Below are 18457 nucleotides of genomic sequence, written 5' to 3'. Positions count from 1 at the left end.
GTCAGGTTAGGTCACTTCTAAGAAAATATGCTTCTTAATACCTGATAACTCACACAGAAGACAGGATGTTTTGGATGGATACTTTCTATGGTTGCAAGAGCATAAACACACTTGATGAAACTTAATAATAATGATGGTTAGTGAATTTCAGAGACAAAAACAGAGGTCAGTACAAGTCCGTGTCCCACTTCTCAACCATTACGGGGTATGTACTGCTGAAGGATGGAACCTGAATCATTTCAGTCATTTTTAAGGACAACTCTCAGCATGCCTTGCCGATTGCTGTGGTAATGGTGACTGGCAGAGCTGACCTCTGTGATTGACAATAGATCAAAATGTACAGCCTGCGTTTTATCTGCAATTTCCTTCTAAGCCGATCTGACATTTATTGTGCCGGAGCCAACTAAGGTAATAGTGGATGCCAGTAATAGATGTACAGATGGAATAATTGTGTTTATAACAGAGAGATGAGATTTGTGTGTATATTAAGAGGAAAGCATTGATATAAAACAACATCTGTCAGGGAGACACGTGAGTCAAAGTCACATGATCCAAACCGAATGGCCGAAACCCTGCGCCTACAAAGCCTGTCCATACTAATTACTTGGAATCTAAGGATTGGCAGCTGTATAGAGCTGAAGAGCCTCATTATTTCTCTCCGCTAATAAACACATACATTGAGCAAATCAACATTCAATACCTAGATCATAGATTGTCCTTTCTTTCTCCATAATTTATTTTCGGTCACATGTGCAATTTTAGCTTATTTATTATGCCAATTTCACCCTACGAGGACAGAAATATAAAATCATCATAAAACAATTTGCACATACAATATGACAGCTAGTGCTAAAAAGGTTTAGTATGTCTATTTGCTATTCTGCATACTGTGATATGATGTGTATTGGATATATAAGTTGCTTTGATGCAATGGTGATCATTATAGTGGGTCATTGTGTATTATATGCATCTCATGGATCTTTTACTATGTATTAGATACTAGTGCATGTTAAGAAGCCAAATAAAAGTGTAGATAAACCTGTACCCTGATAATCTAAGCACATTGTCAAATTTGATTGTAGTAGGTGATCAATATCAGATTGGAAGGGGTTTTGACACGCTGCACCCCTTCCTGTTCCATTCAACTCTAGAGACATCTCTTCTTCACATGACACATTCAAGTGAACTGCAATACCAAGCAGACCTTGAGAAAGAAACATTGTGTTGAAATGCGTCGGTCTGTGACGTTTAAGCTGTATACTACTATGAGTGTTATTTTATATAAAGAGTAAACGTATGAGATTTTAAAGCCTACACTGTGCCGTGCTGAACTGATGGATCATTTCCTCACATTTGTCTATTGCGTGTCAAGCTCCGGACCTGTCCATGTGCACCACTAGAGGTTGATTAGGATCCTATTTGGGTGAGAGCTGGGCCTGGAGGCACCTACTGCCTCCGTGATATTTTTCTTGCAATACCAAGCACAGCCACTATATAGTATTTGACGCTGTGTTTGGAACAAAGTGAAAATAATGCAGCGTTACCTGAGAGATGCGGTGTGTATTTATCTGAAACAAACCCCCCCCCCCCCAATCATATAGTACTGAGTAAGGGGTTGGCCACTTTAAATCTTTAAATAGGATGTGTCATGGCGATTTGGGACACTTAACCACCCACAGGTCCTTATGGACTGGTGTTTTAGTGCCCCAAATCACTCTTTATAAAGTCCCTATTAAATTACCTCAGTGTTGGTGCTAAGTGTGTAATGAAGTGCTGCACATGCGCTGTAGTTACAATACTTGCGAGATGAAGCCGGGATGTACAGTTCTGGCTTCAATGAAGTAGTGTGCAGATGCGGGGGCACAAGAGATGGGTCCAATGAGTATAAGGGTACCTGGGCCTGCCGAAGAGCAATTTGGGACACTAAAGCACTGGTCCATAATGACTTGTGGGTGGCTTAGTGTCCCAAACCTCCCTGACATGTCCTTTTTAACAGGGTAAGTAGAAGTCCATTATAGGGTCACTTGCATTATACTTACCCTGATAAAGTTCACAAGCTTCAAAAAACAGGCAAGAGCTACACGCTGTTGAACAAAGCTTTAGCACTTATGCATCAAGGTGGTGGGTAGGAATTTTGGTTTTCTACAAAAAAGATTTATTCACAGATAGTACCACCTTACCCAGTAACTGAATTTTCTCCCTGTAAACAATGTAGCTTGTGAATAATGTAAGCACAGATAGTACTGCATCCTATTTCCTCTTATGTCATATAGGCTCCTATAGTGCTGCTTGTCTTTCCCAATTTGATGAGTCACGCTGCGGATAAGCAAAAAGCATGAACTTCACAATAAAGAAACCATGTAGAAAAATAATGCCTTTGTGCCAAGAAACAAAATAAATATTTCAGTTAAAAAAAATTGAATAATATATAAAAACAAAACATGGGTTGCATATCAACATGTAGCTGTAACTGGGAAAAGTACAGAGACTATAGCTAGAATTTTTCTTATTTTATGCAATGATATAATATTATTATTATAGATTATTTATTACTAGCTGTAGCTCCCAGCATTGCCCGGGATAGTAAATAAGTGCTCTTATCTACAACAAAATAGAATGGGTTAACAAAACATATTTTATATGTATCTATAGACTGTAACCAGCAGTCTCTTTCAGTGACTGCCTGCCTGTCGCCGGCAGTCTCATCTCTTTCAGTGACTCTCTGCCTGTCTCTGGAAGCCTCTTTCAGTGACTGTCTGCCTGTTGCCGGCAGTCTCTTTCAGTGTCTGTCTGCCTGTCGCCTGCAGTATCTTTCAGTGACTGTCTGCCTGTTGCCGGCAGTCTCTTTCAGTGACTGTCTGCCTGTTGCTGGCAGTCTCTTTCAGTAACTATCTGCCTGTCACCGGCAGCCTCTTTCAGTGACTGTCTGCCTGTTGCCGGCAGTCTCTTTCAGTGACTGTCTGCCTGTCGCCGGCAGTCTCACCTCTTTCAGTGACTCTCTTCCTGTCTCCGGCAGCCTCTTTAAGTGACTGTCTGCCTGTTGCCGGCAGTCTCTTTCAGTGACTGTCTGCCTGTTGCCTGCAGTATCTTTCAGTGACTGTCTGCCTGTTGCCGGCAGTCTCTTTCAGTGACTGTCTGCCTGTTGCCGGCAGTCTCTTTCAGTAACTATCTGCCTGTCGCCGGCAGCCTCTTTCAGTGACTGTCTGCCTGTTGCCGGCAGTCTCTTTCAGTGACTGTCTGCCTGTCGCCAGCAGTCTCTTTCAGTGACTGTCTGCCTGTCGCCGGCAGCCTCTTTCAGTGACTGTCTGCCTGTTGCCTGCAGTATCTTTCAGTGACTGCCTGCCTGTTGCCGGCAGTCTCTTTCAGTGACTGTCTGCCTGTTGCCGGCAGTCTCTTTCAGTAACTATCTGCCTGTCGCCGGCAGCCTCTTTCAGTGACTGTCTGCCTGTTGCCGGCAGTCTCTTTCAGTGACTGTCTGCCTGGCGCCAGCAGTCTCTTTCAGTGACTGTCTGCCTGTCGCCAGCAGTCTCTTTCAGTGACTGTCTGGGAGCTGAAGTTTCATTTTTGCACAGCTGTTTATAAAATTACAGCTGACCTGTGATTGGTTTTCATGGGCAACTGGAACAGTTTTACCTCAGACATTTCTGATAAATCTCCCCCTATCTCTGCATCCTTATCCATCTTACCTCACACAGAAGGGTCTTATACTTATAGCCTACAGGAACCAATGAGAGCTCAGAGCTCATATTAATCACCTGCGAACAGCAACCAATCACGGCTCAGCTTCTAACTGCCAGCAGACAATGGCTCCTGTATATGGTGGGTAATAAGTGGATTTTTGAGAGCACAGGGTGAAAATTTCAGCTCAAAAAGTTGAAGTTGAGTCACAGGCAACAACTGTGCATAATTTGGTGATTGGAAATGTGACGATACAGATTCCTTTAGTGGACATACATACATACATACACTCAGCTTTATATATTAGCATATGTTTATATTATTTATGATATATAATTTATTAATGTAAAATTATAGATTTTTTTTATAGCTAGAAGTGCAACACTGATACATTAAAAAAATTATTTATCATTAGTGGCCAGTATGTTGTAAAATAATAATGAAGAGATACTATATATATATAGCATAAACACACGATATACACATATACACACATTCAGCATAATTATATATGCTGAATATATAGAGCATATATACATCACCATATATAGAAATATACCATATACACACGTACAGTATATACACACAGACATCCATACATCTATATACACCCAATACCCTGACACAGCGGGCCCCATAGCAGCTGCTGTGGCTGCAACCCCTGTATTTATCTTGGATCTATTAACTTCCAGGATCTTTGTTCTGCAAAAAAGTAGCCGATTTCTTTTCCAGATAATGGACCAAGTAAGGAAGATAAATACACAGTTACTCATAGGTCTAGTACTTAAGTATTAGAATAACTAATTGCATTTAGTTCATGGGTTAAAAGTGACAACTCTCCAAGACTACATGTTACTTAGATATAATTTACATATCTAATTTACCAAATCTCCAATACCAAGTATACAGCAACCAACATGTGGATTCGCTCCACCTCCAAGTCTTAGTCATCACATAATTCAAGAGCATGACGAAGTTTACTACGCTGGGCCCAGGGTTACTACTGCCTTGTAGACACGAGTCTGAATCAAATTTTGTAATATACTAACTTTATGTTCTCCGTCAACAATACAAAGTAAGTTTTAATGCCAATAACAAAAGCAGATGTTCAGGTATTGAGAACTCATGCACATCGGATACAAACACATAATAAGATTCACTAGATTGTAATGGTGTTTGCAGTAAAATCCTCCGAGTCCTTAATGAGCAGCCATGATGCAATCCTTCTTCTTTATTATGTATATGTCAGTGTGGACTATAATGAAACTTTAAGTGCCGATCTCCCTGACTCGTGCTGTTCTTATAATAAGAATAATGGAGCTCTTTCATTTGCTTCTCTATTATACAGTAAAACCAACTCCCATTGTGTTTCTGTCTAGAAGACTGAAGCATGCACTTAAAAGAAACATACAAAACATTTGGATGTCTACTCGCACAAACACACATTACATCTGAACTATAGGAACCCAAGGATGTGGGAGCAGTAAGTGGAATGAAGTGCTCATCAATGGGATCTGAGAAGTGGATTGTAAGATCTTCTAAGAAAAAGGGACGATGAAGCTAAGGAGAGAGTAGAGTAGAGTAGTAAACAATATGTATTAATAGATACAATAGCAATACACTTAGGTATATTTACCACTATTATCTGATAGTACTATACCAGGTGGTCTAAAGGTCCCTTAACGTTTTGGTCCACCATCTAATATCTATGGTGGCTCTTGCAGGGCTGGATTAAGACTGCCATATTCCCTGGGTTGTACAGATATTATAGCCCTTACAAGGAATTACTTTCTACATATGATACTATAATTAGGCTTCTTGGGGAAAGGAGGATGTGTCCCTTCTACTTGATTTGCAGTTTCAGGACCTTCAGAGGACCTTCAAAGGTCCTGAAATGGATCTTGTGTACATGTTCTCTTGTTCAGGAACAGATGTATGAGAATTTCATGGGTCAAGGCCCTTCTCAGTATAAAATTTGGTGGCCAGGGGAACCCTAGAAAGCTTGGGACTCGGGCTATATCACAAACTGTATACATATTGTAATCCACTACGTGCCTCTTGACTAGCTTCCGACAGTAAAGATTATGTAATTTCAACTTTTGGACAAGATTCTCTCCTTTTTACACACACTTTTGGCCAAGCCGTTATACATTGTACACTCCCCTCTTGCCTTCTCCTTAGGGCCCATCCTTATGCACCTGCACATGACATGTGACGTTCCATCTGCAGTCCGGTGGACCGGCGCTTGTTGCTCACATGTCATCAGTGGATGAATGCCATTCACATACCGATAACAATAAAAAAGGACTCCTGGGTTGCAAACTTCAGTAGGAATAGGACCTGGTCTATCTTTTGCAGCCTGGACATGCGCTCACACCACCTCAGGCCTGCACCAGTTATACTACTTTTTCCTGTATTGGTCCCTTAAAGGAAACCTTCCGAATCATCCACATGCATGGTCGATCACATGGTGCGCCGTAAACTGGTGCGCTGAAACGGGTTGTAATATCAGGTATAAAACAGCAATGGGGGGTTTCTTGCATTAATGAAAATATGCTCCGGCACGAGCTCACCCCGAGCTGGTGCCATGTATTTGTAGGTTAGAACTACCACTTTTAAGTGGTAGGTTTCCTTTAACTTATTTAAATTAAGCAGAGTTCAGTTAATGTGTCTTTGTGTTATCCCCCTTAGATGTGTCTCTAATATATACATATTAACCAGATTTAATAGATTTTGGTAGAAGCCTCCTCAAATAATAGCTATTTAGCTATAAGAAGCTTTGATTGACTTTGCAGGAGCTATGTCCCCTTAGCATTTCCCCATAATACTGCTATCCCATAAAAGACCCTATCACATGGATTTGGGCATTTTATATCACAGCTGGCTTTGAAGAAACACAATGGTTTGTAACATTAGTATGCGGCACATAATCAGGAGTCGGAATCCACAATTTCAAATGGATTTGTAAATGTGTAAGAGCGGCAGGCAATGTAATTTCAATTATGCATGTTACATAGTCCCCAGCTCCGATACCTGTAGAGTATTCTGTACACATTTAGACGGTAAATGAATACCTTGCTGTGGGATTATTCTTCTATCAATGGAAACCTGGAATTTAGCTTGTTTTGGTCTTCCTACTTTATAGTGCTTTATAATCTGACAATAAGGGTCATTTATATGCGTTCTACTTTATGTGTGCAAAAGCCTATACTTGTCTGCCAAGCACATTTCACACTCATTGGGAATGTCCCCATAAAATCAGCCCGCATTTACCTTTGTGATTTGGCAGATACCCTAGAAAATGAACATGAGCGAAACAGTGTGAATTTCACATTAAAAAAATTAGATCCTGTAACTTTGTCAGGTTTTTTTTTTTTTTTTGCTTTATCTGTTAGATGTTTCCTCTATTCTCTAAGATATATGAATAGCTTTGTAGAAGAATCTGGGAAAGTTGGGTTTGCACTGTAGAAAAAGGATACTCACTGTACAATTGGATATTATTTAAAGAGGTTTTTTGAATTGGAATGATGTCTTCTTTTTTGTGGAAAACCTATAGATAATGAGCCAGTACATTGGAGTCTAAAGAAGAAAAAAGATGTCCGGACAATAAAAAGAAACTTAAATGGAATCCTGAATAAGGCCGCATTCACATGACTGTCAGGCGGACGTATATCTGGCTGCAAAATATACATCTCCATAGAAGAATATGGCGCCCGGGCTCGGTATGTTGAGCACAATGTGTAATCACCGTTTGGGTGCCGTGCCAACAAAAAAAAATAGAGCAAACTCTATCTTTGACCATAAAAAGGGCCGTGCCGCACTGTGTCCTATGGAGAGGGTGAGCATACATCAGTGTAAATGCAGCCTATGGGTTTGGAAGCAAAAAAAACCCACATAATTACCCCACTCCAGTTCCCAACTTCCTGTCTCACTCCGGTACTTCTAGTTTCCACCTGCTCCTAACTAGAAGTTTGATGTGGTCATAGACCCACCTCGAATCAATGGACATCATCTCCATTTTCCAAGACACTGCCTTTGTTGTCCCCTGGCCCCTGCAGGCTACTTATTAGATAATGTGGGTCCTAACTAACACCCCATTTACAGCAGTGCAACTGCAACATCTTTCAAAGATTTTTCATAAACTGATTTATCCAACCAAAAGTGGGACTCCACCCCCTCCTCCTCTCCTGTGCGCCGCCGTGTTCCCACCAGGCTATGGTATGGCGGGTACAGGTTCGTCTGAATGTAGCCTAATAACACAAAAACAATGTCAAGGGAAACAATAGGAATAGAAATGAGGGCCCTGATCCCAGGAGCTTACAATCTATAAACTATTTAGTAAGTATTAGATTTTTTTCCCTTAAAAAAATTTAAGAGTGACATTTACCCACTGAACCTCCCATACACCGTCTCTTTTTTCTCTGAGTGTTTATTGTATTACTATGTATACAGCTAGAGTTTCCAATAAATCTATTGGGTGCTGTCAGAGGGCCCAGCAGTTGCAGGGGGTCTAAACACTGAGCTTTATACTCCCACCTACCTTTGTGTAGGCAGATGTGATATATACAAAACAGGGTCATCTCCTGGCTTCTTAGCTAAGCTGTGAAAAGACTCATAGGGAGGTCTGGATCACAGTCAGACGTACCTACCTTTCTTCATAATACATGCTGGCACCACCACAATAACCCTCCTGTGCCAACGCACATAATAAAGCAAGAGCAAGAGTCTAGAAAAAGCTTCATTTTCATAATTTATATGTTCATAATGAATAAAAAAGTATATACTCACATTTGGAAGATGTGATACTTGAAAAGTATATATTATGGAGGAGAGCCCAAGGTCTACCGTCTGCTACATTACCTATATACTGTTGTTGCATTAGAGTTTTCACTTCGACTAATAACCAAATTACACATGTTGTTTTTGGATGAGGTGGATCGTTAAATTTTACTACTGCTGAATGTATAGTACTACAGATCATCTCCCACATTCAGTAATTTTTTGTAGGCTGCAGCATTTTAGTGCAAAAAACAATGGCCAAGCATGTGTACAAGAAGACTGATACCTCATGATGGGTTATAGTTTGGTCGATTTCTATTCTGCATTGACCATTTTATATTAGGGCGATATATAAACTATATCCTCTTTGCAATAGCTAGATAGCACTTTTAGGAAGCGTCCAGGGAAGATAGGACCACTCAGAAGTCACACAATCCAAGAGCAATATGTGGTTCCTCAGGAATGTGCCACCAGAAACGGTCAACCCTGAAGACCAGAGAGGGTGATACAGGCGCTGTGAATCTACTGGTGGGACCTTGAGCTTGTTGGGCCCTGAGGTCCCCATGAGTTGTGCAGAACCCTCACAGTACAGATATAATTCAGCATTTCAACTATCCTGTAATAATATGGATATATCATCTTTCCAATTTCCCAGCTTATTTTTGGATACTATATATGCTTCGGATGACTGAGTTGTAAAGCCAACCAATATCCTCCCTCTATGAACTTATCAATCACTTTGCAGCATCTTTCTACAACCTGAGGCTGGCTAATTTATGGCATGTATTTCTGGCTCACATGGCTAAGGGCAGCCAGCAGGTTATGGACTATTATGAAAATTATCCAAAACAAGGGCTAGAGAGAAAACTATGGGCCAGCTATGTTTTGAGAATATGTGAATGGATATCAGATAATATCTACCTGTAGGGCCCATGAAAAGATTTTACTGGTGGGCTCCAGACAATCCGATAGTCCGACACTGGGGCAAAAGATTATACTTGCTCCGAGACATCTAAAAGTGATGCAATACTTATTATAACCATTGGTGGATACCATATCTAACAACATATGAATACTGGAACTTACTTTAGACAAAGACAAAGTAGTTGTCTCCCCCATCCAAGATTGAGATATTTCATTCACAAAAGCTTATATCTTTATCCTTATGACACTCTTACCTGTGTCCTGTCTATACATTCAAACTTTGTGGGAAATATAGAAACAGTATGGGGCATCCACCACATATCATGGAAATAAGTGGAGATTAATGACCAACCATAGCTACAATATCTAACTGATGGTCCTTCTGAAGTCATACTAGTGGAAAAAGTATAATCCTCCAAAGGCCGCATGCATAATCTTCCTACGGCTGAGTGGGCATATGTCAGCCGTGATGGAGAGGAAGCTCTCCATTGCAATCCATAATGTACGGGACGTAACACAAGGAAAGATAGAACATGTGGAATACTGTATCACTCCGTGCGACCATCGCTTTCTCTATGGGGGACATATCTACGCTACCTTGCTGCCGTACATATGTCCCCCTACGGTCACGTGAAGGCGGCCTAAGAATATGATCCTTATAATCCTAAAAACCTGAGAACTGAAGACTTTTACTTGCAAAGAGAATAAAAAATGAACCTTTGTAACATTCTTCTCTAGATATAATGTTTTGCAGGGAGTATTAAAGATTCAGAGTTGTACGGATTGGCTGTACTTATGGTTGGTGTTACCAATTTACTTAATCCAAATAGATTTTCTCTGTTTGAGTGTGTGAGTGAACCTGCTGCACTTCCCTGGAAGAACTTCAGTAGTTTGACAGGTGAAATATGCCGGAGCTATGGATGGTGATAGCTCTGACACGGGGAGTTACAGCTGGATTTTGCTGACAAAAGATTATATAGCTTCTTTTGAAGCAAACACCGGGATGTAATGTATAATGTCAAAGACAAATTGAAAAGTCACTGGAGGAAAATCCACAAGGTACAATGTTATGGGGACGACTTCTCATAGGGGGAATGATAATATGAGATGGAGCGATATCAAAAGATGTGTAGAGAAAGAGAGAGACAAAAGAATAGAAGGATGATAGAGGGTAGATCATCACATGGTAGATTTTTCTGCTGTGAATCCACATGGGCATCAATGCAAATTTATTGCACTTGGATATTTAACATGGGCTTTTACTGTAAATTCAATGCTAAATTCATGCCTAGGGCTGAAATCTACTCTGAGCATCTACAATATAAAATCCCATCCAAACAAAATCCATAACGAAAATCTACTACTATTACACCCATAGTGGACCCTACCATAGATACAAAGGAGTACATAGGCTTCTGCCTCCTGATGTATGTAGTGCACTGGTGTACCATTCTATGCCGAGTCCTGCCTGGCATAGAGCTGCGTCGCAATTCCACTCATGAAAGTTTTCAGACTTTAGCAAATGTGCAGCAGTATGGGGAGGAACGCCGAGCGCTGGCCCACTCCGCTTTGGGTCACCTTATATTGCTGAAATTGCTACGGTGAGTCAGAAATTGAAAATCAGTTGTTAAAAAAGTGTAAAGAACAAAGCTAACACCCACCACAACTTGTGAACAAGTATGGCACGGATTTTGGAATCTTCTAAGTTTGTAACTTATAGCACAAATAACCCATGTCTACCAAGATGATGAGCACCCCTGGGTAGATGCAATAAGTATGAGTAGCCATTGCTTTATGCGTTTACTATTTCTATCCACGTGAATGATATGTTAATTTGGCTGCACTTGCTACTAGCAGTATATTATTGCCTCAATTGTGCCAATTCTTAAACATTAGCTCTCATTTATTTAAGCATTTGCTCCAGTTTTCTGTCTGACTGTCCATCAATGTTTAGCCCTTAATGTCAATCCTTGTTCATGTCCTTCATTAGTTTTTCATTTGTCTATTTTTCAGATTGAACACTAGGCCTCCCTCTCCTTCTGGTGGAGTTTTTTCAGGATCCTGTTACTGATGGCCTACCTGTCACACCGTCACTGTCCAGCTGATGTAAGTAAGAACAGTGTTTAGAGTTGGTCAACAACTTCCAAATCCTGAAAAACCAGCGTATCCAATATTTTGTCTAGAGTAACTGTTACATCTATATCTGTGTCCTCCTCTGTCGATGATATGTGACTGTTTGCTGGTGTTTTTCTTGAACACTGTAGCGTCAACACAGGTTTAAGCTATCTAAACTGTCTGGATTGATACGCATCACATCTGTCTCTTTTCTGAAGCTTTGTTTTGTTTCCTCCACAGATAATCCAGTGTGATTGACATCTTCTCACATTCATCACATTGTTTTCTGTGTTTTCTGGTCCAATCACTGTTGGGGTTGGGGCTCCGGAATCACACAAAAATCTTGATCACCCTTCTCGGGTGTTGGCTTTCAAGTTTCTTTTTAGTTACCTCCTTACCATTCCTGTGATTCTGATCTGTATTTTTCTGGTATTCTGTCTTGTGTTCAGACTATTCTACTGTCTTCTGTTTTTGTACTTTGTTTGCCCTCTAGTTGTAACCTGGCTCTCTCAACTATTCTTATCTGTTTGTACTGTCTTGTCTCTAAGTTTTTCATTTCAGAACAGGGATGGATTATGTTCAAGTTGTCTACCTACCGCCTAGTGTGGGCTGAGTGATAGTAAGTGACATCTGGCAAGGCGACTAGTCTGATGGCCCACTGTCTTTGTCTATGTATTCATTCTGTTTCCAGACCTTGTGTTACAATAACACTACTTCAACTCTACAATATCTCTGTCATGATCTTCCCAGACCAATAGACATTGCTTCCTAGGTTCATGATGATGACGATAATCTGTCATACTAAAATTGGGCCAGGAACATTACTCTTGCTTCCTCCTTACTTTTTTTTCCTATTCCCCCATAATGTTTTATGGCTTTGATCATGTTTGTACCCATCTATATAGGACAAACACATGGATATAATAATAATAATTTTACATAAAGTAAATAATAAATTATGTATATAGAAAATAAATTATGAACAAAAGAAAAGCTAAATTGTGCCTCTTTTACTACGACTGACACTGAAGTCCACGACTAGAGAGTGCGTACGTCGAGGACCGAAACCTTCAGAAAACAAGCGTTCGGGATCTAAAATGTCATTCACATATTTCAATTCATAAAAGTGTAACTTTCATCATCGGGGGAAGATGTTGATTTTCTTTACCCAAATACAGAGCGAAGATTTTCTGATGGAAGCGTTGAGTTCAATAAATCTTGTGTAATGTCATTTGAAAAGCATTATCCACGGCAAAAGGTACAAAATGACATTTCAGCTGCCTAATACAATTGCAGGTTTCACACTTTAAACTGGAACTGTACAAATACAAGAGGATTTGGGGCTTTGGCAAAAAAAATGCACAAAGCAATTGTTCCAGTCTGTGGAATCAGAAAGTAAACTTTGTTGCTAGAGCGAGTGTAATTCCCAGCACATCGTCGCCATCAAGGTATTTCAGACACAGAGAGATTACAGGAGGCAAAATGTTTTTCTTGATAGATCAACAGGCAGAAAACACAAGCCGATGCTGTACGGCATACACAAGTACAACACTCTATGCCTGGAGGGAGTCATAGGAAATGTCAGACTGGCCTAATGTAATGTAACAAAGGTAATGCAAGTATCGATTTCCATGGGCCATTACCCTGAATATTTGGCAGACCACAATGACAAGTTTTCTTGATGCCAAGTGGAAGATATAATCAGAGCCTCTTCCTATAATCAACCTGATTTTTATCATAGAAAGATTCCCCAGCTTCACGTGATGAGATGGATAATAGATAGCAATACATGGGATGATCTTGAAGTCATCCATGGTCTATTATCCGACTGTGAACGCTGGAAATCATAGAGCACCAAGAAGGTTTGTGACCCGAAGTCGCCAGAATGAACCGGGTATTGTATTCAGTGTAACATACAAAGGATGGTGACCAATGGAGGCACATTCCAAATATGCAACATTAAAGGAAATTTACCATCAAAATCAAGCATGATAAACCAGGGGCACTTACTTATAGATCCAGGTACCATGACGGTGGTAATCTTCTTGTAATTGTTATCTATGATCTATCTTCCTTATAAGATCAACTTTTAAAATTATGATAATAGAACTGAAGACCCCCCATGCTGCAGCTGTTACAATGTCTCACTCTGCCTCAGCACTTCTCCTCTCCCTCTGCCTGAAAAAAAACTTAGTATGGGAAAGGAAAACTACACCTCTTTGCTCCTAACTGTAGACAGTGCTGTTTCCACATTCTGGGAAATATGCAAATAAATTCCAGGATGGGACAAGGAAAACCATGTCTCTTTCACCACATTGAAACAGTGCTACCTACAGTTGGGTATCTGTTCCTTCTGGAACAGATATACTGGTTTGGCTTTAATCCCACATCATGTTATTAGGCTTCCTGAAAGTCATGGTTGATGGTAAGGGAGCTGCCTTACAAGATAGCAAATGAGGTGTGTTTTTTCTCGTCGCATCCTAAAAAAACGAATTTGCATATTTCACAGAATCCCCCAGTCCACTTACCCATGATGTATAAATATTTAGAGAGCAAGGATGCGCTACCCCGACGCTTGTTTCATGTGTGTATATGTGTGATGTGTATATGCTGTATTTGTGTATATATATAGAAAAATTAAAACAATTCAGCTGCGCCAGTCAAGAAAAAATCGGGTGCTCAACCTTCAGGTTTGTTAAATCCTTTCACACATAAAAATCAAAAAATGGTGGCACTCCAAGTATATTTATATATATAAACATATATGGGGGCATATTTATCATGATATGCCCGCCGCTGCATTTTCGCAATGGGAAGAGTCGCCGGCGGCAGTGAGTGCACCGGTGCAGGGACAGTAACGCCCCGTGCCGACCCACTCCTGGCCGGCCTCGCCCTCTGACCTGCCAGCTGCGCCTCCACCCCCCTTCCTGACCCTTTACGCCCCACTGGCGGGAAGGTGGCGGATTAGGGCAAATAATCGGAAGTGCTAGCAGAGGACGTAATAAATATGCCCCAGTATGTTTAAAAAGAATATTTACATTTTCCTAAGTTGAATAAAATAGGAAATAAGCATATACGTTTTCCAGGATGGGATAAGAAAAACATTTTTTTAAACACACACTTTACAATAATGCTCACAAAGTAATGATTTCTATGTAGATGATGACCCCCTTTCTTTATAGTACAGTGGTACTGCCTTTGGATCATTCATGTGTTATACATCTATAGACTAACTGAACAGGACAGAGGAATATCCTCAGTGACAAGAAGGTTAAGAGGGTTCATCACTGTGGTGCAAGGCATTTAATAGAGGATGCTAGGTGTAGAGAAAAGGAGGGCGTGAAGAACTGATATAAAGCTCAGTGCACTGTCTGTGATGGACCTGAGAATGGTCAATGGCTACAGGAGGATGCATCTATCTGATAATGTAAGCGAGTACAGTAACATGTGAAAGTATTACGGATTTAGATAGCACAGGTCTCTGGTAAAGCCTCCACCTCGAATTCTATCTGAACAAATTTGGAACATGTTTCATTGCAAATCCTACTTGAAGCAATCCATCCAGTGGATAATATGGAGTTTAAAATGATGGACAGTTCCCAATGTTTGTTGCAGTATAAACTTATACTTTCATAATATGGTGACCACAGGGTATAGCACTGGGATAATTCCCAGAAACCTAAAAACCTACACCCAGATTGTTGCCATATCAATTCTGATGACCCAAGTTCTCTATATGTTCTGGACAAGAATTGTTCTAGTCTCAGAAAATCTAACGAGTCTTCCCAATATGGTCACTGGGAAAAAGATGTTCAACCACTGCAAACCGAGACGACCCTACAAGCACTTTGTAGACACAAAACATATTTTCCTGCTTATTAAATGCCATCTGTATAAATTATTTTAGCTGAAAAATCCAGTATCGCACCTGCCCCAGTCCTCAGGTTGCCTCCTATTTGGAGTGTAACTTTAGTGGAAGTCCAGAGACTTGGAGTATTTGACAGGCGCTGCCGCTGTAGTCTTTTAATCATAAAGTTGAAGAGCAGCTCAGTTCTCTGTTCAAACAGTGCCAGGTCTTTGATGTTCTGGACCAGACATCAGGTAGAGTACGCGGCAAGGATGTGGAGCTGGGAAGTCTTACATTCATCATCAGACAAAAACCATATAATAAAGTCCAGTGTTTATGTAGTACAAAGTAATGAAACAAAAAGCCTTTGATAAAGGAGCGAAAAATCTGTTATATGATGTTTTATTTGGACAACTTGTCCGCCTACGAGACGTTCTATGGCAAAGACGCCACAATAAAAAAATGCTTAAATACAGAAGACGATAGACGATATACTCTTCCGACATCCAGCTGCCTAAATTATGTGCTTTTTCTACTATTATAAATCCACTTGTCATAGGAGCATTTACAGTTCTCAGCAGTTTTCGAAAAGGAAGTATTCCCTCTCCTGATATAAAACAAAAATGACCTGGAAATAAAAAAATTCCCCTGAGCATCTGATGTGTGTTAAGTGTTTTAACTCCTCAATTCTGTATATTTTATACTTTTATAGTTTTTTGGAAATACAGCTTTAAAGAGGTTGTGGTTAACCCCTACCTGCATATTAGAAGGTAAGAATCTGATTATCTGGATTATACCCTCGTCATATCAACAGGGGTCCTGTTTAATTGTCTAATAGATGGAGGCAAAGGTCGAACTGCTCCATTCACATACAAAAAGGATGAGAATTTTAATTAGAAATATCACAATGAAAAAAGCACAAGAAACATTGCCAAATGAGGGCAAATTATGTGAACAACATAAAGGTCATTTGTCTTTTGGATGGAAATCGGAGTCTCTCACACAAAGTCACACAAGATTTTTTGGGATAACAATCTTTATCTTTTTTCTATGCCAGCAGGGGAGAGGAGTCCATTTTTGTGCCAAATTTTTTGACTTTTTGCCTATACTGCACAAAATTGATTCCAAATATAAATCAGGCACAAAACTAGAAACCTCGGTCGCCTAAAACTCTGCTGCGTGGGTTAAAAAAAATATGCAAAAACAGAGAAAAGAATAAGATAAATTCCCCCATGTGTCCTGCAACAAATCCAAAAATTAACCTACCTACAGGTGAGGGAAACTAATATCAATGTAACACAATAAGCAAATAAAAAGATCAAAGCTTAATCAAAATGAGCAATATTCATGTTCATTTATAAGGTACGGAAGTGAAATAAAAAATGACACCTAAATACATAACAGAGTGTAAAATGTATAGTGTTGAGTTGACCCAAACTGCAACATTCCTCTGGACCCGACGCCAAACTTCACAGGCAGTTAAGTCCTGGTCCAGGTTTGGCTCTTCCCCACTGCGGCTAATGCCTGTGATTGGTGCTGACACTTCTCTTTTAATGCTGCTCTTTAAAAGCCACCAGTGGTAGTTAACCTTATGCGTCCCACACTAGCGCTAGCATGCCGTTAGTGCAGGGTGCTGGGGAGGATCTTTGCTCCCTGATACATCATTGGGAATGATGACCCGACTTTTAAAATTTTAGTTTGGCTGCCCTCAACCAAACCCAAGTTTTATTGGGTTCAGTTTTCATTACCCATGACATATCCATTAAAAGGAGAGAAATAGGTACAAAAAGGGTTCAAAGATCTTCACTAAGGAAGCGTCAGAAATTGGCTTCTGTCTACTGTCTATGAGGATGCCAGAGATACTTTACTCGACAATCTCTGTATTTAAAGGTGGCTCCAGGACAAACGATCAACCTGCCGCTCCATTAATTAGTAAAAATTAGATCTCTGTTCTCGTGAATAATGGGGATCCCAGCATATATGTGTTAATCTTCTTATATTTGTTATTTATGGCCTAAAATAAACTTTAGAAATTATGCTAATTAATGTATATTTTGGGTGTTTCCAGAGCCCTCAGTGATGTCTTTTCACTGGTTGCTACAATGAGTAGAACAGATCTCCCCCCTCCAGATTACACAGGCAGAGTGAGCAGGTAGAGGGGGAGACATGTTCTGCTCATTATAGCACCAGAGCCCCTCAGGCTCATTAGCATAATTTTAAAACTTTATTTTTCAAAGGAAGGACATGGATAACAAATATAAGAAGATTACCACAGTCATGGTGTCTGGTTCTATGAGTTAGTATCCTGGTTTATCCATGCTTGATTTTGATGGTAGATTTCCTTTAAGGCGCCAGAGCCTAGCCTATGGTAAAGTGCTGTATGTGGCCATCTATGAATGGTAGAGATCAGACTGTGGTATATATATACATAGTCTGGATCTGAGATAAATCATTGAAATAATGGGCAATTTTTGAAGTCATGCACACAGTAGACCAATATACACAATGTATATACAATTGTAAAGAATCTTTTTTTTTTTGGGGGGGGGGGCGGTCGTCTGCATTTGAGAGCTACAGGCATTGGATATGCCTCTCTATTTGGACTATATTACCAAGGTATTACACTCTAGCATCAATCCATCTATGAGAGAAAATCTTTATAACATTGAATCCAAGGGAACATGTTGACCACAATATGACCGTTCATATTAAGACATATTTTAGAAAGTCATTGGTGAGGTTCTACTTACAAACATTTTCTTCTCTATCAGTAATGTTGACTCGTTCTTCTCCACATTCAGCTTTACCACGTTGCCTTGCTGTGTCCTAAATAACAATTCTTTGCCTGGAAAACAAACAAACGGCCAAGAATATGAGAGTTTTGTACTAAAATAAGAGTCTAAAAATCAATTGAGCAGAAAAGTCTCCAAGCAGATCACATCAGAGCAAACGATGCAATAAGAGGACAAAATGATCTTAGATTGAGAAAAACAGGCGGAATAATAAAAGTTGTAGAAACCATTCAAGAAATACTCTAGGCAAAGGGATTATGGTGACTGTTTCGTGCCCAGGGCAGGTCGTGGAAGGTCAATGGATGACACAGGAATTTATAGA

At 40.1% G+C, this 18457-nt stretch overlaps 1 protein-coding gene across 5 annotated transcripts in view; it reads right to left on the bottom strand.

Annotated features, from left to right (window-relative positions):
- DPP6 (dipeptidyl peptidase like 6) overlaps window positions 1-18457 on the bottom strand; it is a 1159861-nt gene that overhangs the window by 187174 nt on the left and 954230 nt on the right. For all 5 annotated transcript variants that reach the window (XM_072153926.1, XM_072153928.1, XM_072153925.1 and 2 more), the window contains one exon: window positions 18094-18188. In XM_072153926.1, the coding sequence (XP_072010027.1) occupies window positions 18094-18188 (95 nt within the window). The remainder of the gene's footprint in view (window positions 1-18093; window positions 18189-18457) is intronic.

The sequence above is a fragment of the Engystomops pustulosus genome, chromosome 5, assembly GCF_040894005.1.
Source record: "Engystomops pustulosus chromosome 5, aEngPut4.maternal, whole genome shotgun sequence".
Lineage (NCBI taxonomy): Eukaryota > Metazoa > Chordata > Amphibia > Anura > Leptodactylidae > Engystomops > Engystomops pustulosus.
The sequence above is the reverse complement of the archived record's forward strand: the minus strand, read 5'-3'. Positions and strand labels throughout refer to the sequence as shown.